Source organism: Bubalus kerabau, chromosome 3 (assembly GCF_029407905.1).
Source record: "Bubalus kerabau isolate K-KA32 ecotype Philippines breed swamp buffalo chromosome 3, PCC_UOA_SB_1v2, whole genome shotgun sequence".
NCBI classification, from domain to species: Eukaryota; Metazoa; Chordata; class Mammalia; order Artiodactyla; family Bovidae; genus Bubalus; species Bubalus kerabau.
This window is the reverse complement of record NC_073626.1, coordinates 1,017,483-1,040,499: the sequence shown is the minus strand read 5'-3', so window position 1 is coordinate 1,040,499 and position 23,017 is coordinate 1,017,483. Positions and strand designations below refer to the sequence as shown.

Here is a 23,017-nt window from a genome sequence, read left to right as displayed (position 1 = left end):
GTTGTGTCTTTATCTGTGTCTGAGACCTGCGTCCACTTGTGTCTGGAGGTCACTGCTGGGGAGACCTTCTCACGTGATACTCAGGCTGAGTGGGCCTGGGCTGTAACCTGCTCTGGGCGTCAGAGTGCACAGTGGTGTCAAGTCCAGATGGATGGAGTCTAGATTTGTCAGAATTATTTCAGTATTTGCGCACAAACGCTATCAAATCTGCCAGATGTAACCTTGCTGTTACCTTTTAGGACTCCCGCCTAATTGCTTGTCTTACCCTATAATAGTATAAATAAAATACATCTTCATTAACGTTTCAGAGAGAAAAAACCTTTTCTTAAAAAACACATAAGGATAATTTTATGATCCTGAAATAACCCCTGTTATAGCTTCCCTTACTTTGACTCTATTAGCATGCCCTTTAAAATGCAGTGTCTCAACTTTAAACATTGTCATAATTTACACTTTTGAGTTGTAAGTAATTTTTCCATGTATTAAAGAAGTTGCTAGAACTAAAGTCGTCAGAAGGAAACACAGAATCTCTGTTAAATTATTGTACATAAACTGATAAGCATGGTTAAATATATCTATGCAGTTTGTCCAAAGAATATTTTTGCATAAAGTGAAGGACAACATTGGAGTCTCTGTTAAACTTTGTTTTTTGAGGGGGGTGCTATTTCAAAAGTTACCAAAACTATTAATGCATTGTAAATCAAAAAAATGCATTTCTCTTGTCATCCTGTGAGTTTGCCACGCTGAGTGGTTTTCCTTCCCAGAGAGGACCTGAGCTGGCCATCCCGCCCGGGCGTCCAGCGGAGGGGGTGGTGGTGTGTGCGGCCCCAGCACCCGACCAGACACCTCGAAACTCTGCTTCTTCCGAAGCTGGGAGGACTGTGTGGGGCAGGGAACAGTGGGGGGCACCATGCAGGGCAGGGAACAGTGGATGGCACTCGGGCGGGGCAGGGAACGGTGGGGAGCACTGTGCAGGGCAGGGAATGGTGGGGAGCACATGTGGGGCGGGGAACGGTGGGGAGCACCATTCGGGGCAGGGAACGGTGTGGGGCACTCGGGCGGGGCAGGGAACAGTGGGAGGCACTTGGGTGGGGCAGGGAACAGTGGGGGGCACTCGGGTAGGGAAGGGAACGATGGGGGGCACTCGGGTGGGGCAGGGAACGGTGGGGAGCACACGGGTGTGCCCCTCACTGTGCTACGGCAGGTCCTACTGCTGAACTTCAGGGCGCTTGTCGAGGTGCCTGAGGCCTGCCGGTCCTCGAGGACTGGGCCCCATGTGGCTGCGGTAGCTCCAAGCACTTGACGTTTCTAAGCCCTTTTCCCGTCTGTAATGTAAACTCTGTGAAGCTCCGGCTTCTTTAAAGCATGTCCCCTGCACCGAGGCAGCTCCCACAATGAAACCTTTGTTCCTGGCCGCGTTGCACATTCATATATGCGTGTCCACACTCCCGCTGTCTAATGTTTGTCTGGTCTGGAATGAGCGTTCATCTTTAATTACTGGATAAACATTTTAAACAGGTGTGGAAGGACTGTACCCAGCCCAGCCCAGTGCGGTGTTTATCTCCTGGCTGCCGGGCAGACCGACCCCTCGGCCAGGGCTGGGGGTGCAGGCGGAGGGGCAGAGGGCAGAGAAATGCCCAGGTCCCACATGAATTGGGACTTTGCAGTTATAAATTATGCGCCACCAGAACACCCCTTACCGCAGTCTGCGCACCAGGAGCAGCCTGGGGACGGCGTCTCCTGAGCAGTGTGCTTCTCTGTGTGGGAGCGGTGCGCCGAGGGGCTGTGTGCACCGCGTCTTCCTCCTTCCTGGGGACTGCGCGGTCCCGGCTGCCTTCCACGGGGCCGTGGTGTGAGCAGATATAAAGCAGCCTTTTTCTCGCTGCCTCTGGGACAATGAAGCCTCTGTTCACAGGAGCCCGGCCGCGCAGACGGCCTCACGGCCCACGGGGCTGCTGGAGCCCAGGTTCAAAGCCGTCGGCCTCCGAGTGCTCTTAATTCAGCGTTATTTTTGCTGCTCTAACCTTTATTTTTCTTTCTGCATAAACCTTCTGAGGCCTCCTTGTTTGGTTGGGAACCCAGCAGTGACTTTTTCTAATTAGATTAAAGTTAATCAAATGAAGACGTGGATATTTTTAACTGTCGTTTACTCTCCTCCTCCTCCTCTTCCCCGTGGATTTTATCACCTTAGCTCAGTTTGTTGTAAAGCCTCACCTCACTTCTGCCGAGCTTCAGGTTTTCGAGTTTGGGAAAGCAGAGGCCAGCAGGCATTTCCAGGCATCTCGTTTGTGCTGGAAGGACACACGCAGCCGGTGGTGCCTGAGCCGCTTCTGACCAGATGGCCCTCTGCTGCCCCTCCGTCCACTGCCGCAGAGCTTCCCGGCTGGAGACCTGGGAGAGGAGGCGTGCAGTACAGGGCTTCTGTAGTTAAGGATGGAACAGGGAAGGACTGCCACAAAGAAACCTGGAGAACGTTGATGTCTGAGGAGGGGACTGATGAGATTAGGGTGCTCTGGTCGATTTAAGACAGTAAGGCCAAAGAGGGAACCTGTGAGCATGCTTGATGAGGCTTCTCTACTCCAGCAAGGAGAGTGTGAGCGTCCCTTCTTGTTGAGTCCAGATTTATGCCCTGGATGGTATGCTTTGGGAGGAGGCAGTGGGGGAGGGGAGGGGAAGCGGGGGGGAGGGGAGGCAGGGGGAGGGGAGGCAGGGGGGAGGGGAGGCAGGGGGAGGGGCGCCGGTGGTGGGGGAGGGGAGGCAGGGGGAGGGCGCCGGTGGTGGGGGAAGGCAACAGAGTGGGGGGCAGCAATGTTGCCCTTGCCGCTTGGCTGGACTTCGACAAGCATCCTTTCTACTCGATGGACGAGGAGTCAGGTTTCGAGTTTCGAGCTGAAGGCCGTGGGGTGGTGAGCCGAGGGCCTGGTTCTGATTTTTAAGTGGTGCTAAGAAGGTCAGGGTTCACATTTTTCCCATTTTATCCTGAGTTCATCACCAGCAGGTCTGCCTTTGCACATGTAGTAAACACTCCCGAACGGATGAGACCGGGACGGGGTTCCCACCTCCGGCCCCGCGCCGATACCCTCAGTGTGAGGAGAAGAGTCCATGTCGCTGGAGGTGAAGCCTCTGCTTCATGGTTTTCACGGGCTCTCTGATATCACGTGTTCTTATTTACAGTAAAAATTAATGACTTATTTCCCATCTGAGTGAAGGGCTATTTTATTCACTCGTTTTTTCCTTTGTCATGGTCACTTAAATTTATGCTTCTGCTTTTTAAAACACTGTTAGGACCTACATTACATAAAGATACACGCTCTTGAAATCCTCTGTCTCTTTTCCTAATCCAGAAGTTAGTTACATTTCCTAAGGCCTTGCTCTGAAAGGTTCGTCAAAGTGCTATTCCTGTGTTAAAACCCATAAGTAATAAAAGTTCTCTAAATAACTCTTTAATATCTATATATTTTATCTTCTTAGAATTGTTTTTGAACCAATAATAAAAGTAGGGAACATATTTCTTATTTTTGTAAAAAGTGACTTAAATTTCTGTTTTATAAATAAAATGTTCTGACCTCCCTCTCTTCTTAGACAGTTTAATCTTATCCATCAAAAATGACCACTTTCTTCCTGTTGGTTTATTGGCTGATTTGTTTGAAATTGATCAATGTCTTTTTAAGGCTATACACTAGAAAAAAAATTTTTTTCTATTTTGTCATAACTGTAAAGGTTGATTCGTGATGTTGGTACAAGGCACAGACGTGGAGGGAGGGCCGTGCATGTGACACGTCTGCATTGTATTGTACGCTGCACAATAACACCGAAGGTGGAGGGACTCACGGATGAGCAGACTCTGCACTGTTGAGACACATTCAGTAGCTGAAGCAAACGTGAGCATGTCTGAATCTCTAAGAGTGATTTTAATTTATAATATTTTTTTAAAAACCTTTTAGGAGGTGTCAGAATCTTTAAATCACCAATGATAAAATAGCCCATTCTCATGCTACGTAAAAGTTTAAAAAAAAAAAAAAAAGCTACCCAGATACTTCATGTAAATTTAGAGGTGTTGAGTAAAATCACCAGGAGGCTTCCCCTCCCTCCCCTGTTTACCCTGGAAAACACTCTCACACACACACACACACACACACATTTTCCTGTGAGGGACTGCTGTGTGCACACACATTGCATAACACTTCAGGGTTTACAGCCAAGCGTTTGTGGGTACTGTTTCCAGTCCACTTGCCCTGCTCACAAAAACGTACTAAAACAAACAGGAAGAATATATTCTCTAAGGTAAAGCCCTAAAACATTTTCTCTTTGACTTGGTAGAGGCTTTCCTATGGCGAGATTTCCTCTGTGTGTTCAGAAAACCCAGCGGTTGTGCATGTGAGCCCCGGTCGGAGTTCGTGGATAAGTCCTCCCGCCCCAGCCCCCGTCGATGGTTCTGCCACCACATCGCATCCCAGGTGACAGAGTCCACTGAGGCAGCAGAGGACAGGCAGGCGCTCTAGAGTTTAATGTCTAAAATCACATTCCCTAAGAAATTTCTTTTCCTGTTCCGCAGAGTGAAAATACAAGCATCGTTCCTTACATGTTCACAAGTAGAAATCGCACTTAGTCTAGCTTCTGAGCAGTCGCTGCGTCTAATAAATGATCTGTAACTTCACTATTTAAGTTCTGTAGTTTAGGGATGTTCACTCGGGGTTTGGTGTAAATCGATGCGGGTTTTATATTTGGAAGAGAGACTCCTGCTTGGAAAGACTGGTCTTAACAACATCACAGTTTTGCACGCATAGAAATTATTCCTCCTCCTCATTAGCTTTTCACATATATGCCATCATTTTAGCTTAAAGAAGAATATCTCAATAGTACCAAATAATAAATCCACAGCTTTTTTTTTTTTAACCAAGGAAAATGTTACATGAATAAAGCTTTAGATGTTTTCCATGAGGCTTACTGGGCACAGCTGGGCAAGAGTCCTCGGCTGAGACAGACTGGCATGAGCTTTGCCAAGTTGTGGGAATGCATAAATCGTAGACTTCTCTTATGAACAGTTTTAATGCTGTTGACCTTGTTCTGGCTAAGGCAGAGAACTTTTCCGAGGTGCAAGCTCAGAACACTCGGCCGGGTCTCCTCCCCGGCTGGCTGCGCCATGGCCGCACCTGACGCAGCCTGGGCGCAGGGACCGGCTCGCCGGCACTGTTCCCTGGCTGCCCGATGCCGTGCCAGCAGGAGCCCTTGTCTTCTTGTCCTTTCCGTTGTCTCCTGTCCAAGGCCTGTTTATGTAAAGGAAGAACCACTATTTCTGTTTGAAATATTAAACAAAATAATTTTATTCCTCTTTTAATACCACTGGATCACCCACAGCCTCTAAAATAAATAAATGAGCTTAGCTCATCAAACAAAACATTATTTTTATTGGTCTGATTTGTGAAGAATGAGGAATTCTAGTGCAGAAAGTATCTGTTCTTTCATCATCGTCTCCCTTCCTGTTCGAGTTATTTTCTGTAAATCCTACTCAAATAGTCCAGGGTATAAAGTAACTCAGACATGGAAGCTGGGAAAGTGGCTGATGTGCATGTCCTCCCTGAGCCTCTTTCATTATTTTAAGGTTTGTGCAATGTCTCTGTGCCTAAACACAGTCCATAATAGCTGCTTTTCAGTTGGAATTTTAGCAAAATTAAACGTCAGTCTAGTGATAGGATGTATTTTGACTTTGTCTTCTGGATGAACCTTTTCAGAAGAAAAGCTGGGTAGGACCAGGCATGTTTATGAGCACCTGGACCCTCTGCGGTGGGAAGGGAGTGCGTTTGCTAGGAAAGGGCTGCAACAGCTTCCCCGTGGCCTTGGGTGCCTCCTGGTCTTTCACTTTTCGAGCAGAGACATTACAGAGATGACCTTCAGCCACGGACGTTTCTGCTCTGTGCCCTGAAATCAGAGGCTGTGAATCAGCCGGGCAGCGCTGGCGTCCAGCCCCGGGGGCTGCCCTTCTCACGGGGCAGACTCCATTGGTCCCCTGGAAGACAGCGCCAAGCTGCTTAGTCCACTGGCTCTGGGGAAACTAGACCCCTGATGGCCACCCCCACACCATTGCCCGGGCAGCGATCAGAGCCTGCTGGCATCTGTCTTTTGAGATTATCCACCCTTTCAGCTCCCAGGGCTTCTGGTGACCCAAGGCTAACTCGTTGGCCACCAGAGAGGGACAGACAGAGCAATGCTCTTGGTGACTAAGGTCAAGGAGTTAATATCATTTAGTCGGCAGTTTTAAACATTTCTTAGAAACTGCTTCAGTAGTTTGGTCTATGCTTTGGTATGCTTTTCAGTATGCTTTGGTCTAATGTAGAAACGTGAAAGCTAGTTTCACATTTGAAAGGCTGTTGTTCAGTAGAGGAAATAGAAATCAGCTATATTGTTCCGAAGATCAAAACAGCATTGTATAAGAAAGAGTCTGACTTCACTGTTTACCTGAGTTGGGAACAGTGGCAACAGCTAGCTCAGGTGTGGGGCGGACAGCAGCCCCGGGTTCACCTCCAGCTCTGGGAGCCCTGGATTCCCCGTGCTCCTGTTCATCACGCAGACTCTGTTGTCTTAAATACATCCGGCCCCTTCCCGGACACTGGGCTCACACACGCTCCTCCTGGAATGCATGTTGTCAGCCCAGAGCTTGGGAGCTGTCGGCCCAGCCCTGTCCTTTACGGCCTGAGAGTCCCTTCATCCTGTGGGCATCGTGCCTGCTGAGGTGACTCGCCAAGCTTTTCTATAGGGACCTGGCCCAAAAGCAGCCCCCAGACCCTTACACAGCTCCGCAGGGCGCTCACTGGAAAGCAGAGCTTGTTTCTGCAAATTACACTCTTGAGCGGGCAGGCCTGATGTTTCCTGCCCCTGCGGTGGGCTCTGGCTGAGATGCTGCCCACTGGCCAGCAGCTGGCGGAGCGGAGGCACCAGACGAGAAGCGCGGGGAGCCCAGGCCGAGGCTGCAGTGCAGCAGGGCTGCTCGGGTCCTCACCTCCTTCCCAGCAGCGTCTGCTCGTGTGTGAGTCAGCAAGCTGGGGAACTTGACATGCTGAAGCCTCTAAACAATGTAGGCTTTTACCTTCTGAACTAAGTTCCTAAAATCCCAAACCTGTGGGCCACACTCCACTCCATGTGTGACAACTTGTGACCTTAAACTCTTTTCTTCTGTTTTGGGGGTGCTGTCCATATATTAGGGGAAAATGTCAGCTCCTTGGTTTCGAGTCAGGCTCACTGTGTCGCGCGCACACGGTGAGGCTCACGCTGTTGGGTGTGTGCATCTGCGGTGTCTGTAACTGCATGCAGCCCTGTGGCCGCCACCACAATCAGGATTTAGAGTAACCTGCATCCCAGGTGGCTCAGATGGTAAAGAACCTGCCTGCAATGCTGGAGACCCAGGTTTGATCCCTAGGTGGGGAAGATCCCCTGGAGGAGGGCATGGCAACCCGCTCCAGTGTTCTTGCCTGGAGAATCCCATGGACAGAGGAGCCTGGCGGGCTGCAGTCCATGGGGTCGCACAGAGTCAGACACGACTGAGCGACTAACATTTTCACACCCCGTAAGGCCCCCCGTTCCTCTGTAGTCAGTTGCCACCTCTCCTCTCCTTTCTGACCCCTCGGAATCAGTGAGTTTTCTGCCCCAAAGTTTCCCCTCTTACAGAAAAACATGTGAATGTAATTCTGTAGCCTTTGGAGTCTGGCTGCTTTCACTTCTCATTTGCATTTGAGAGTCAGCCCTGCCGTTGCCCATATTTTCTTTATTATTGAGTAGCAGCCCATTATATGGATCGACTTTTTTTAACTGAAAAAAAGGTACAGAATTTCATTGTAATTTTTTTATTTTGCAGTGATATTGTTTGATTGCAATCATCTTTTATTTTTAATTGGAGGATCATTGCTTTACAATGCTGCGTTGGTTTCTGCCGTGCAGCAATGCAAATCATTTATTTATATAAATACATATGCATATAAACTGTATACATATAGGTATATACACGAATCCCTGCCCCACCCCACGCCTCTAGGCGATCACGGAGCGCCAGGCTGATCTCCCTGCCCTGTGCGGCAGCCCCGTGAGCGTCTCACATGTTGTCATGTGTGCGTGGCAGTGCTTCTTTCTCACATCTTTTAACTCAATGTCTATCATACATGTTCCCAGTATTTTAAAATACATATAACTAAAGTCAGGTCAGTGATTTATTTTGAATTTCTCTCTTCTCTCTGCCCACCCCCCCCACCATTGATTATCCTTATTTATTGAAGAATAGTCAGCTTACAATGTCGTGCTTCAGGTTTGTAGTGAACCGATTCGGTTTTACATGTATACACACACATATATCTAATATATCCTTTTTTGGATTCTTTTCCATCGTAGGTTATTACAATATATTATCTCTTCCTTTTTTAAACACATTATCACGCAGGTGTCTTGTGGCACTTTTACTTGTTATTTGTTTGGTTGGTCTCTCGTCCTCACTAGATGTGAGGTCTTGGAGACCAGGCCGAGCGGGAGTCCGTGCACGTCCGCTTGTTGTGTAGGATTCTAGTCCAATCATTACCCAGTGCTTCTAGTTTGTAAAATTTGGACTTAGTACTATTTTCTTAAAATGAGGATGAGTGTATATGAAGGCATTTACTAAGCATGTCACGACGCTGCCCCGTGGGTGCGGTCAGGTGTCGTGACGCATGGTTCGCACGTGACTGTCATGAGGGCTGACACGTCGTCTCCACAGCCCCGACTGTGAGCAGAGAAGCTCGGGTCCGGGCGGGCCTGCGGGGCCCCGGACACTCCAGCCCCGTGGTCTCTGGGCGCATCGATCAGAAGGGAGGGCTTGGGCGCCGTTTTTCCGACTTACAAACCGAAACCAAAAGTGAGACGGGACGTGCCGCCCCAGGACGAGGGACAGAGGTTGGAGTCCCATCTCCAGCTGGACGAGGGGGCTTATTACGTCAGTTACACTCATTTCACTCTCGGTGGATGTTAGCCCTAGAATGTTTATGCCAAACGGAGTTTTTTTTTCCTAATTGAAATTTTTCATCCAGTGTACTGCAGTTTAGCCTAGTTTGACCTGCTGCCTGAAGAAGTGTTTGTTCGAGTCTCTCGCACGAGACATCTTAGAGGCCGCTTTGTCAACGGCCTTCCCGTGAGCAGGGCCGTTTGGGGAGCATGCTCCCGGGGGCAGGGCAGGGGCAGGGCAGGCTCGCGGGGGCTTCCGCGCCAGGGGAGGCCTCACTGCCTGCCGCTCACCTCCTGTCTGGGCAGTGCTGGGGTTGGTTGGTTGTCAGAGAAAAATCACAGACAATATGCTAGTCGGGTCACGGCTGAATCTCCAGTGTGTGCGGGTCTGAGGACCAAGAGGAAACAGTAAGACAGGGCGTGTTCCCCGGAACCCAGACGCCAACCTCAGGGCCTCTCTCAGGGCCTCTGCTTCCGTCTGCATCCTGTGGGGGGCGGGTGGGGGTGGGCGGCCTGAGATGCGACTGACGTTTCTCCTATAATGGAGCCTGCTAACACTTGTGAATGACCTAAAACCATTAAAATTCTCTTTTAAAAGCTAAATCTATTTCAACCTCCCATGTAGACAGGGAGGGAAAAGAATAAAAACTATCATCTTTGTTGAATTTTCCTAAGATCAATCAACAATCCTTAATATTACTGATGCCAGGGAGGTCCACAAAAATGTTAAAGACGCCTCTGTAAACTGGCCGGTGAGAATTCTCCTGTGAGAGTTAAGAAAGCATTCACTCTGGCCGTCGGAAATAAATGTCTGAATTCATTCTCTCTTTGTGACGTTTCTTTGCCTGTTTTTATCCCTTTTCGAATAATATACATCGCACTCCTCAGCGAAAAGTAATTGGAATAACTAAAATCTGAACCAAAGTGTAGTGTGAAGTCGTAGAAAAAAAGAAAGAAAGAAATGGAAGCCTAGTGACAAGCAAAGCATTGTTATTGAAAGTTTCTGGAAAAAAGCCGCTTTCACGTTGCTGGCCGCGTTAGGAGGCTTGGCCGCGGGTACAAAGCCACACAGCTGCGCACGATATAAATGAAGGTTAGCAGCATATTTGGAGCGTTTATAACTTCCCTGGGGCATTTTAACAGTAAAATAGTGATTGTTAACCCAGTCCATCTGAACTTAAATATGAGCTTACTTTGCAAGAAATGAGGGGTAGCGTGTAAGCAGTTTTCTCCAGGTTTCACTAGCTTGAAGATTTCACGTTATGGATCCTTTTTGTCTGACTTCATGTTAATATGTTTTATCCGACATGCTGACTTATTTGGACTCTCAGCCTGGTGGCTTTTCTCCTACGTAGGGAGACATGTGTAATTTGTGTGACACAGGCCGGGGCTACACATGCAGAAGTCATCCTTCAGTCGTCCCGGCGGATTTCCTAGGGTGCTCACCGCAGCGTCCTTTGCTTATAATCACAGGAATGCAGTTTCCAGCAGCCGTGATCTCTAGACTGTCAGAATATTTCTAACTTAATTCACAAACAAAGCCAAGTCTGCACATGGACCGTGGTCAGTCCTGCTGTGCAATGCAAAAAATGCTACAAATGCATTTCATTATATTCCCGGTGATGCCGACACGAGCAGCCTCAGCATCTGCACTCCGCTGCTGCCTCCCAGCAGACGGGGCGCCAGCGTGCTCCGTCTTGAGAGGCCGCTCCCGGTATAGGGATGTGGAGGAGCACTTGTCAAAAGAGCCCTGCGTGTCCAACTCAGTCGCTCAGGCGTGTCTGACTCTTTGTGACCCTATGGGCCGTAGCCCACCAGGCTCCTCCATCCATGGGATTCTCCAGGCAAGAATACTGGACTGGGTTGCCATGCCCTCTTCCAGGGGATCTTCCCGACCCAGGGATGGAACCCACATCTCTTCCTGTGACCCTAAATCAAGCATCAGCTGGAGCCAGATGGCAGTTTCTGAAGTGTGAGGCACTGAGGTTGTGGCTGGACACCCCCCGCCCAGGCCCAGCGTGAGCTCCCCCACGCCTGCGGACTCCCCGTGTCCACACAGGGTCCCCGTGTGTCCACAGGCCTCATCTGACTCCAGGAAGCGGCGCTGCTGACTGCTCAGCATCTCTCGAGAGCGGAGGATGGCGTGGCCCAACCAGGTGGCGAGTCCTGGTATGGTTCCCTGCTTCCGCCTGAGGCCTGGCCCTTCTCCTGCTCCGTAGCTCCGCAGCAGAGTCTGATTTCTCAGCAGATGCCGCATTGTGTCTGCAGAGGACGATCTGCCGAGGGGCGCAGGTGCTGCATGTGGCCGCACATGGTCGCTCCCTCGGGAGGCTCAGCGTCCGTGTCCCAGGCGGCTTTCAGCTCTTCCTTTCCTTAGACTCTGAGAGGAATTAGAAGCTCGTGAATGGTCTGTAATGGTTTTGCTCTCTCTCTCCATCGCTTTGAGGAATCGCTGTCCTTCAGCTCAAGATGGCCTCGGGGCGTGAGCGGCCCCTTCCCTGTGCCCTGCCGTGGGGAAGCGCCGGGCCCCGGACAGAGGCGTTGCCCTTCCCCGTTCTGAGTCTGCTCCTCGAGGCTGCCCGGGACGGAGACCCATTGGGAGTGACAGTCCCTCTGCCCGCCAGAGCTGTCCGACGGGCTGCGGGTGTCTCCCTTGGGCGGCTGCCAGCGTCGCCCGTCCTGAGCGGAGCCCAGGTCGGGGCGGGGGCGGTCCTTGCAGCTGCAGACCCTGAAAGGCGGACGCGGCCGCCGTCGAGCTCGGGGGCTCGGGAGGCGCTCTGGTCCGGCCTGGCCTGGGGTGGAGTCTGGCACGTGTGGCGGCCAGAGGGACGGCCCTGGCGCGGCAGTGCAGGCAGCAGCGCGGATGCCACGTGGACACGGGCACCGGCAGGCCCTGTGGGCGTGGCTACGGCCACGGGCGGGCGCGGCGCAGCTGTCTCTGATGGGCGCCCAGCTGGGGAATTAGGCGTAAGGCTCTCACGTTCAGCCCGTGTGCACTGGCGTCAGGAGATGCTGGGTTCTCCTGTGGCCCCCGACAGCCGACACATGTCCCCGCTGGCCGCATCCGAGTCGCGGGCTTGCCCCGAGGTGACTGGGTGCCCGAGGGTGCCCACAGCCGCAGTGCGTGTTCCTTGTGCGACCCTTCAGATCCCCAGCGGCCTGGGGCTCTCGTGGGAGGTTTTGGAGTCGAGAGGCGGACACAGGGACACACAGTGTAGACAGATGTCTGTGCCGCAACAAGAGGTGCCCGCCTCGAGAAGCCCGCGAGCCGCAGCCCCTGCTCGCCGCAGCCAGAGGAAGCCGGAGCGGCAGCGAAGACCCCGCACCACACAAGAGAGACATCCGGCCTCACGGGGTCACCCTGATGACCCTGACGACCCCAATGACAGACGCGCACGGCCGTGCCCTCCCCAGGCAGGGGTGCTTTGGGGGTGCTGCCCCACATGTGGGGCGCCCACACCTCCAGGGCTCAGGCCCTCCTCTGGACGGGACCCCTGCCACCTGTGCCCACCCCCGGTCTCTTCCTTGTCCTCTTTCTCCATAAGTAGGTCTTCCTCTCAGCGGGGAGGTGAGGAACTTGAGGACTTGATGTTTGTCCCCAGAACGCGGCCGACGGTTTTGGCCAGGGGCGGCCCTGGAGCAGACGCTGACACCACGGTTGTGGCTGGATCTTCTCTTTCTTGGAGCCTCAGCGGTGCTTCCTTGCCCGTTTCCCATCGTGGGTTCTCAGGGAACATGGGGTCCCCACGTCTTCCCTGCCACAGGGCACGGAGATCTCTGATCAATCATTAGGTGGACAGTAGGGTGTTGTCTCTGTCCCTCAGGGATGAGGAAAGCAAGTGGAAGATTTTCACACCCGTGAGCTCGGGCCCCGCAGAGCATCAGCCTCCCTCCAAAGAAAACAAAGGAGGTGTCAGGCCAGCACAGGCCGCTTCTTTCTCACCCCACTTTCTTCCTTTCACTGTCTCTGTGGTTTTAAAAAGCCACCCTTAGCAAGAAAGTATAATCAGGGAAGAGTCTGAGTAATTGATCTGGGATGGCAAAGAGTCTCCTCTCTAGTCAGTGCAGACAGAAAACGCAGGCGTCACTTCAGGACCCAGGAAGAGAGGTTTGTGCAGATGCCCTGGGTCCGGGACACGGAACTGTGGCCCCAGCGAGGACAGCCCCCAGGGCTCGGGGGCAACTGCCCAGCAGGGCCCACCTAGCCCCCCGCCCCACAGTCCCGGGCCCTGGGTCCAGTCCATCCCATCCAGCGCCACCCCAGCTTCAGCCCCAGTGGCTCACCCCATCCAGGGCATCAACCACAGATGTCCTCAGACGTTGCTCCAGCCCCCTGGGAGAGAAGCCCCTCGGCCTCGTCTCAGGTACCATTGTTGTTCAAGGACGGATGGTGCTGGAGAGGAGAATGACATGAGGCAGTGTCTTCTGGTTTTTCTAACAACAAAAGCTGAATTTCAAAAACTGAAATCCCAATTTGGTGTGTGGTCTCTTTGTCCTTGGACAGCAAGGAGACCAAACCAGTCCATCCTAAAGGAAATAAACCCTGAATATTCATTGGAAGGACTAATGTTGAAGCTGAAGCTCCGGTACTTTGGCCACTTGATGAGAAGAACCAACTCATTGAAAAAGACCTTGATGCTTGGAAAGATTGAAGGCGGGATGAGAAGGGGACGACAGAGGATGAGATGGTTGGATGGCATCACCAACTCAACGGGCATGAGTTTGAGCCAGCTCCAGGACATGGTGAAGGACAGGGAGTCTACGGGGCCGCAGAGTCAGACGCAGGGGGCCTTGGCCCCATGCACAGATGAGGGTCCCTTTCCCACCTGCCCATGTCCTGTAGAAATTAGTGTACTCAAAGTATGATTTTTTGGTACATTTTCCTGTTTTATAGAATGGTTTCTGCTATCAAAGTTTACCTGGGTGTAAATTTTTACAACTGGGATATTAATCCTTAAAAAAGGGATTTTTTAGTGGAAATGCTGACACAGCCTCAGCGCCCCGGCCTCCCGTGGCATCACGCCGTTACTCCACTCTGGACCGTGTCTGTGCCCTGCGAACAGTGGTGGCATTGTCTGCCTTGGCACGGGGCTGGGGCCAGGGCGGGGGGCGGGCTTTGGCACTGATATCAGAGCGGGGGAAATAAAATACAAAACACACCTTACGTGCCTGAGTCACCCGTTCAGCTCAGGGCGCTTTCTAAAATGGATACACTGGTCTGATCCACGCAGGATTTGCGTGTTTTGCTGCCCGTGGTAAATCAAACCGACGGCGCTGCCTCCGGCTGCCTCTCCCAGCCTCCTCCCCGGGTGTGAGCTGCTGGAATGGAGGCCCAGGCAGGGGTGTTCTCGTTAGTAAACGAGTCGCCTCCCATCCTCCAGCTCCGACACAGCCACTGTGAACAGCTTTCCCAGCCCCTCCACAGGGTCGGCTGCCCTTGCACACACGCAGTTGTCTCCTGCATGACCTTGAAACGACCTTCTACAGAACGAGCAGCTCTTCAGGCTCGGCCTGGTGGTGCCGGGTGTCTCGGGCACTCGCTGTTCAGAAGCTGGCCGTGAGCACTGTGGTCAGCTCAGCCTTGCTCTGGTGGGGACCGCGCACACACGTGGCGGTGGCCTGCCACTTTTTTCTAGTCTGAAAGCATTCATTTATGCAAATAAAAGGCACTTCTGAATAAGAAACTGAAGAGGGGCCTGAGGTTGGGAGAGTCTGGCGTTACAGAGGTGACGGTCTGGCCACCTTGGATTGGCCATCGTGGCCTGTGGGCAGTTCTCCGGTCCAACTTTTCTTGTGTTTCGTGATCGTCTTTTGAGTATGTTTGGTGGGGACACCGGGTAGGGGAGGCCCCTGGGGTTGGTGCTGGGGAGCCCCGCACACTGCTTTGCTGGTCCCCCTCCTGGCTCCGTGCCTGTGTCCTGGCACTCAGTATGCGGTCTGTCTTCCCACAGCTGTGTGTTTGCAAACAGTTGCGCTCGCGCAGCCAAGGAGCCAGTTCCTGCCCTGAAGCTCCTAACCTTAGTGAGGTCTGTTGTCTCCAGTAAACCCTTCACCACGAGCTTAGTGTCACGTTATTGTTCACCAAGCGCACTTAAATATTTAAATGACATCAGCAGACACCTAAAGCTTATTTCCTTTTGCAATAAAAAAAAATATATATATATATTCTCAGTCTTATAAGTCTCCATATTAATAATAATTAAAAGCTTAGAAGACAGTCTTAATTACAGCTACTCCCTCAGCCCTCCACTTGTGTCGGGAACACGCACGTGATTTCTGAAGATCGTAGCTCAGCGTCTTGGGTTCCATTCCTCTCTCCTCTTTCAATCTGATGTGTAAGACAGAGCTTCATCTGAAGGGCCATCTCCCCCCACAGCCCCTCCGGGAAATCTCTGAGCCTCCAGCCTCGTACAGCTGCCCCACCGAGCGCCTGCTGTTGTTCATAGTCTGTTACCCCTGAGGCTGGCTTCCCGCGTAATAAAGTACTAAAAATCTCGTCGAGTAGGATCAACTTGGGTGTTCTGCGGTTTGCATGGTGGTTGTCCTGCCTGACTCCCACAGCAGAGCCGGGAATTGGAGCGGCGAAAGGAGGAGACGGAGACGTGGGGGGCTGCCAGCTGAGAGAGCCCCTACAGGCTGGACTGGGGGTGGTGCTCCTGAGGGCGGGCGGGGACCAGTGAGAGCTGGTCTTAGGAAGCAGCCGCAGGTCTGGATCCAATAATCCCTCGCCGGCTGCGTCTGGAATAGATCTCGGGGTGAATGGAGTGAACTCTTACCCCGCTCTGTGCTCTGCACTTATTAGCCTCCGAGCCCCTGCTTTGACCCTGTTCCTTTTCTAAATTAATGCATCTCCAATTCCCTAATCTAGACATTTTTTTAAATCTCATGTTTCTTTGTTTCCACCCAATTTGAGGAAATAGCTGAGGAGTTTTCAACTGTTTACCCAGAGGCAAAATTAACAGGTGCATTCGGGTGACTGGGGGCCTCACCCACCGCGCCAGGCCAGCCCGGCTGCAGTTCCGAGAAACAGCCCAGTGTCGTCAGTTAATTGAAAACCGACAGGGCGATGGCGTAGCCCAGGGTCTGGGTGAGGCTTCGCCACGTCCCGTGCAGGGGCCTCCACACCCGTGTCCATGGCACGGACTTTCTCAGGAGAGAGCTTGAAGGCAGAAGTCGAGGTGGGACCAGAAAGGGTCGCCTCCCTAACGCCGTCCAGGGTGCGTTTCCCTCGGGGGCGGCCTGGCGCGGGGAGAGGCCGTGGGGCGCTCTGCTGTGTGCTGCCTGGTGACGCCTCTGTTTGGAGCAGCAGGTCCGGGAGCCTGCGTGTGTGAACAGGGAGCATTAGGAAGAAGTGGGGTGTGTCCGGTGTCCTCCGTTGGGGCACAAGGGCCATTTACAGGGAAGCACGTGGAATTTCACATACACACGTCTTCAGGCACAAAAGCTCTGCAAGACCTTATTGTGAAGAACGAACTTCGTAGCTTGCAGAGCACACCCACTTTCTCTGAGCTGTTCTGGTTCCATGAAAAGGGTTTTGAAGAGTTCTTTGTTTGAGAGAAGGGATTGCAAAACTGTGTCGTCGTGGTCCAGACAGCGTTGCCGTCCACGTGCCAAGGGTGAAGAGCATCGTCTGAAGGCCTCGAAAGGGACCTTTCCCGCCTGGGGACCTCCAAGGCTAGCCAAGGACAGCCTCCCAAATGAATCCACCGTCTCTCCTCCAGGCCTTTGCTGACACCGTTCTGCTGGGTACATGCTGGCAGAAAAAACGCACTGAGCGACCCAAGGCAGAAAGTGGCCATTGTCAGGACAAGTGGTGCCAGGAGTTCCGAGCGCCCATGAGGAACTTCTGCGCCGAGGGCAGGGGACCCGGACTGGGGTGGGGGCTCAGGGCCTGGGGTTCATTAGAAGGGGACAGGGGTGCCGGGCACCGAGAGCTTCGCCACATCTGGACCCCAGGCTTCTGGGTGGAGGGAGGTGGGCACTGGCCCAGAGGCTGGGAGCAGGTGGTGGGGTGCCTGCTTGGGAGATGGGCTGGGGCTGGATCCGGGAGGAATCTGAGGCAAAGCTGAGGAGTGTGCTCTGTAGGCGTGGGGAGCTGGCGAGTGGGAGGTGGGATTTGAGTGGATTCAGGAAGCAGTAGCGGGTTTTCCTGGTGGCTCAGTGGTAGAGAACCTGCCTGCCAATGCAGGAGATGCAGGAGATGGGGGTTCCATCCCTAGGTCAGGAAGATCCCCTGGAGAAGGAAATGGCAACCCACTCCAGTGTTCTTGCCTGGAGAATCCCGTAGATAGAGGAGCCTGCCGGGCTACAGTCTGTGGGGTCACAGAGACATGATGTGGCGACTAAACAACAACAAAACCAGTGTCGGCCCAGGACCGCCTGCCCGCCCGCACCGTGAGACCTTCGAGTGTGCGTCTCCCCAGGTCCTCCCCGGCGCCCGGCCTCGTGCCCTGGCCTGGACGCCCTTGGTGTCCTGACCCTTCGCTCCTGTCAGTCTCGCGCATGCCCCTGCTCCTCCAGAGCCTGTCTCCTCTTCAGCTGTGGTCTGTCAAGTCAGGGCCACGCCTGTCTCGGCCTCCGTGAAGGTCAGACCGGCACAGGTCCGAGCTCAGCCCCGGGGACAGAGATGCTGCCGGGCAGGTGTGCACGGTTTACCAGCTGGCTCGGCTCAGGGCGAGGGGAGGGTGAGCCCACACCGCCTTCTGCCGTGACCCGTGTGCCTTCCCCAGAAGAGCGGTGCTTCCGTGTGTACACGCGCCACAGGCGTGTGCTTGTGTGTCTGTGCTCATCTCTGAGAAAGGTTTCCGCAGATCCCAGCGAGGCATACATGCAGTCTTGCGTGAGGGGTAGTAAACTGTGCGTGCGAAGCGTCAGGCTCCCTCCCGTTCAGTCTGTGCCCTTCTCTAAGCCACTTATTGTATTTGTCATAGAGGCCCACCTCAGAGATACTGCCGGCTTGATTCCAGGCCTCTGCAATTAAGCGAGCATCGCAATAAAACGAATCGAGACTGTTTGGTTTCCCGGGGCGTGTAGCATTCACACTGTACTGAGGTCTATTAAGCTTGCGTTAGCATTACGTTCAAAATAAGTGGCTTCATTAAAATGTACTTTATTGTTCAAACGTGCTAACTGTCATCTGACAGTGCCGAGCTGCCACAGACCTGCTGTTTGTAAAAGACACGGTACCAGCAAGCTTTGGGGAAGAGTGAGGACAAGCAGAGAGGAGCGAGGTCTGCCTGCGAGTCAGAGAGAAGTCGAGGCCCATGGTGGCGTTGACGCGTTACCTCCATCCCAGCCGTGAAATGCCCTGTGACGTGAAAACAGTTTGCCTGACATTACTTTCAAATGTTTCTAGTTTTCATCCGTAACCAGAGTCATGTTTCATACTCAGATGGAACATGAGAAAAATTCTGGGAAGACACGATGTAGACATGTTGAGGTTTAGCAGCATTTACAGAGCAGAATAACGTGGCCCAGAGGTATCTTCTGAGGCCCCCTTTCCATTTTGTATAAAGAGGCCACTTAATGTAATCATCATCATCAATTCATATGAAGAAATGTTACTTTAAGATTACAGATGCAATTCTGTTATTAATTTCTTCTACTTACACAAAATTATCCAAGAGAGAAGTTAGCCTACTTATAAAAAGAAGTATGTGTTTGGATTTGTGCCAAAAGTTATTTTGAAATGTGCTTTTGTGTAGTAATGCTACTAAAATTTGCTTTGTAGATACAGTTGGGCCAGCTTGTACATTCATTATCTTTCCCAAAATTGCCAACGAAAACATCCTAAGCAACAACAGCAGCAGCAGCAAAACACTGCTGTGATCTTAAGGGGAGGAGGTGGGAAAAGGTGTGCTTTGTTGTATTTCTTGGTGTAAAGTTTTGAAAGATTTCTTCTGATAATGAAGATTATCTGTCAGTGATTTGGGGAAATTTCAAACTAAACAAACAGCAACAACAAAAATATGCCAAGCATTTATGAGTTTAAACTTCAAGGTAAATGCAAAAAGTACGGTGTGGTAAGAACTTTATGTTGAATACTGAAGTAGACGCACCCCGTGTAAGGCCACCGCCTGTCCCATTACGAGTCTTGAGGCCCACCGCAGAGAGTTCGCGCCCCCGCCAGCCCCCTGCCTCCAGGCCGCCCGGCCTCGCCTCCGGTGGTGGAAGAGCTCGTCCTGCGTGGAGCTGGTGCTGGGCCTTAGTTTGGGGGACTGTTCTGACCTCCTTGTGTGTTGGCCACACATCACACTTGGAGAGACTGCAGGTTTAGAGACGAACCTGCACGCAGACCGCGGGGTGCCCGCCCAGCCTGGTGGCCGGTGGGGGTCGTGCCACCTCAGCGGGGAGGGTGAGGCGGTGAGCCAGTCTGGACGGGAAGCTGGTGTCGCCCCCGCGCCCCATCCCGCCCGTGCCCCTGGGGGCCCCGTGGTCCCAGGCTCTCAAGCCTCACAGCTGGTGCTGGTCGCCGTGGTCTGAATGGATGTTGACCTGGACGCTTTCCTTCCAGCCCCGGAGTCGGGAGACGCGGGAGGGTGGTGTCCGTCTCCTCCGCCCACGTGGCCGCGGCCTGCGCGGGGCGTGAAGGGGCTGCCTGCCCGAGGCCGCGCCCGCCCAAGGGCCGCCACCTGGGTGTGGGTGGGAGCTGTCAGCCTGGCATGCGGCTCATCACCCGCACCTCCCACGCCGCCCCGGGCAGCACCCGGCCATGCGGGATTGGGCCGTGCTTACGACACGTCCGCAGGCCGCCGGGGGACACGGGCCTGCCCCCACCCCCAAGTCAGGATGTGTCAGCCTTCAAGTCACAGAAAATGTGAGTCAAATTGGCTGTAGCTATAAGGAAGTCTGTGTGCCCAGAGGTGTCCGGGGCCCGGTTGCCCCCTGTGCACTCCCCACACCACCCCCCAGGCTGGTCCCCGGGGTGTGTCAGGCCGCATCACCTCCACCAAGAGCAAAGCAGTGATGCCCGTCGTGTTCCCAGAGACCAGCCCTGCTGTGGACCCTGGCGGTCTGCTGAGAGCACAGCTCTGACTGCCCAGACTCGGGCACCACAGACTGCGGCTACCGCTCAGTCTGTGCCAGACTTCGCTCGGCAAGGGAGAAGGCAGGAAATCACACCACAGAAGCCTTCCTGGAGGAGGCAGCCTTTGCGCTGGGCTCTGAAGAGTAAGTTATGGATGAGATTTGAAGTAGAGGAACGGTCTGTATAGCAAGTCCTGAAGGGCCTTGTGCTGGGAGTCCGACGTGGTGACCGCAGAGGATGAGGGTGGTGGGATGACTGGGAGGGCGTGGGGTCACGGCCGTCCAGGACCTCAGGGTGTCCCGGCCGGATGTGGGCAGGCCTCTGAGCAGACCCAGGGCGGGACAGGGCCGGCTGGCCTAAGAGGAAGCCCCGCGGGGGCGCAGGGGGAGAAGCAGGCACGTCCTGGGCCCCCGGCCGCGGCGACCCTCGAGCTGTGACCCTCACGCTGTGGCTGCCACACTGTGCCCGGAGCAGGGCCGTGCGCGCAGAGCACGTTTCATCTGTGCTCGTCCCTGTGCCGACGCCAGCAGCCGCCCCTTCCCGATTTTCCTAAACATCTTAAATGAACAGTTTTACTTGTTTGAGGATGCAAAAAAAAGTGACCCTTAAAGAAAAAAAAATTTCCCTCCGTGGAAGCAACCCAGACATTGGTTTTGTAAAGTGGGGAAAACCCAGCATCTGGCTGTAATTTCGACTCAGCTTGTGGGATCCCAGGCTTCCCAGGTGGCTCAGTGGTGAAGAATTCGCCGGCCAATGCTGAAGACCCAAGTTTGATCCCTGGGTCAGGAAGATCCCTTGGAGGAGGGCATGGCAACCCTCTCCAGCGTTCTTGCCTGGAGAATCCCACGGACAGAGGAGCCTGGTGGGCTACCATGCACGGGGCACAAGAGTGGGCACGACTGAGCTTGCCCACACACAGGGGGCACGACTGAGCTTGCCCACACACAGGGGCCCCGCCGGCGGCACCCTCTCCTCCTGCTTGGGTGGGCGGCTGCCCCTGTGTTTCTGGCTCTGACTCTCTGTACCCGGAATGTTCTGTCCGCACAAACCTGGTTGACGTCCGTGGTCGGCGTGTCTGCCTGTGTGGAGCTGTGGCTGTGTGTTCAGTGCCCACTTGGAGCACAGTGGGAACCGACTGTGTGCCGAGCGTGTGTCCGTCCAGGCGTCTGCTGCCTGGAAACTTAAGAAGGAGTAAAACAGGCTGCTGCAGCGTTCCCGATGCTGTTGTCTTCAGAGGGACGAACGGAAGTGCTTCCTAGGGATTTCGTTCCTGGTTGTGAGCTCAAGATGAGCGGTTCTCAGCTATCCCTACACAGGTCGGGGCCCAGGGCTCCCCGGCCGCTCAGCCCTGCTGTCTGCTGGTCCCAGGTGTAGGAGACCGGGGCCGGAGCCCCCCACTCCTCCGGGAAGCTTCTACGCAAGCACAGCTCGAGGTGCAGCAGCCCGGCTCTGCCTCCGGCTTCAGGGAGAGAGGGCAGGGTGAGCTGGAATAGCACATCTGACGTGGCTCGATGCGGCGGCCAGGATGATGGATCTGAGATGTACGTGAAGGGATAATTGTACGCAACCAGTTTAAAAGCTGGTAAATATTTAAGGGTCAGGGGTTAAATGTCACAGCCACGGCGCTTGGGCTCAGCTCCATAAAGCATCCAGAATGACTGCTAATTAAACCCAGGGTATATTTCAGCAAAGGGAAATAAATTTGACAGCTAACAACCGATACTGGATTACCACCTTGCAGAGGTTAGGGATCACGCTAGGAGTTGTAGACGGTTTACAGTTGTTAACCCGTAGTCATCAGAGGGTGAGTGCTCCCCATGACAGATCACTGCGCTGAACAAAGCTCGGTCTTGGGACTCAACCGTGAGCGTCACCGAGAGGCACCGTGTGTCCGGGTCCCCTGACTCGCCTGGTGCTTAACAACAAACGCCATGTGGCCGCCGCAGAGCAAACCCTTAAAACAAGTGTAGGCAGAAGGCGGCTGACGTTTCTCCCTGAGCTGGATTTCTTTTCTGTGATTAACAATCACCAGCGGGTGCCACAGCCAATCAGGAAGCGAGATGAATTTGATTTCCAAACAGGACAGCAAATTGAAAGCAGAGGACTGTCAGCTCGGGTGTCCTCATCCCCAGGCGAGGCACGCCCTGGTGGCGCTCCGACGGTCCCGTCTTTTACCAAGTTCAGCATTCTTCGATGGGCAGGTAATCCGGACGCCGCCCTGCGTGCCCCACCTCGGGAAAAGGCTGCTTACCTTGAGATGAGATATGCCTTATGAGCGCTAAGCAAACAGAGTGATTGTAATATTTTAATAGCTGTGTTTACATGCAGATCTTGAGATTATTTCTGCATTAGGTGATTTATGAGGCTATATTAAGTAAATCACACTTGGAATGCTGCTCCAGAGGATGAGTCACAGAATATGGCCATTTCCCTTTCTCCTCCCCGGAGGAGCTCAGAGGGAAAGAAAGGGAATCGCTCGGCACTCAACCCCGTGCGGATGGAGAACACGGCCCATTCAAGCTGCAGTTTCCGCTGCTTTGGATACTGAGTGACATCTGTTTAAAGTAAAATTGTCTAACCTGAAATTTCACAGAGATAAATTTATGTAGTAAAAAAAAATAATAAAAATAACCAAAGCCATTACAGAAAACCTCATTATTCCTACTACTGCAGCTTCTGCAGGCTGAACTAATTACTGCCTAATCTTTACCTGAGGTATTGGTTAAATCAATTAAGTCGTTAGGAGTAATTTCAATAATGCTAGTGTTTGAGAGAACGACCACATCGCAAACAGTATTGGCCTTAATTAGACTTAAACTCAGAGCCCTATCTCAGTCTGGAGCCGAGTTCTCTAATCTTGACTCTCCCTGCCTTCACTTAGTTGTAAGGGGGAATTTTTAATATGTCTGGCTCGAAGTAATTAGTTTGCAAATGTGTAATGTGAGACCTGGTCAGAGGGAGTTGGAAGGAAAGCACAGCCCCTCCCTTTTCACTTTATGGGCTTTTCCTGTATCTGGAGGCTCCCTGCGAGGA

At 53.0% G+C, this 23,017-nt stretch overlaps 1 protein-coding gene across 7 annotated transcripts in view; it reads left to right on the top strand.

Moving 5' to 3' along the window:
• The window catches only part of GMDS (GDP-mannose 4,6-dehydratase), a 442,717-nt gene that overhangs the window by 258,237 nt on the left and 161,463 nt on the right, over positions 1-23,017 (top strand). The window contains exon 9 of one of the 7 annotated variants that reach the window (XM_055570455.1): positions 4,321-5,366. The exons of the other annotated variants lie outside the window; for them this stretch is intronic. Coding sequence (XP_055426430.1) covers positions 4,321-4,461 — 141 coding nt within the window. The 3' untranslated portion in view covers positions 4,462-5,366. Of the gene's footprint in view, positions 1-4,320; positions 5,367-23,017 lie in introns of those variants that run through there. 7 annotated transcript variants of the gene reach the window in all.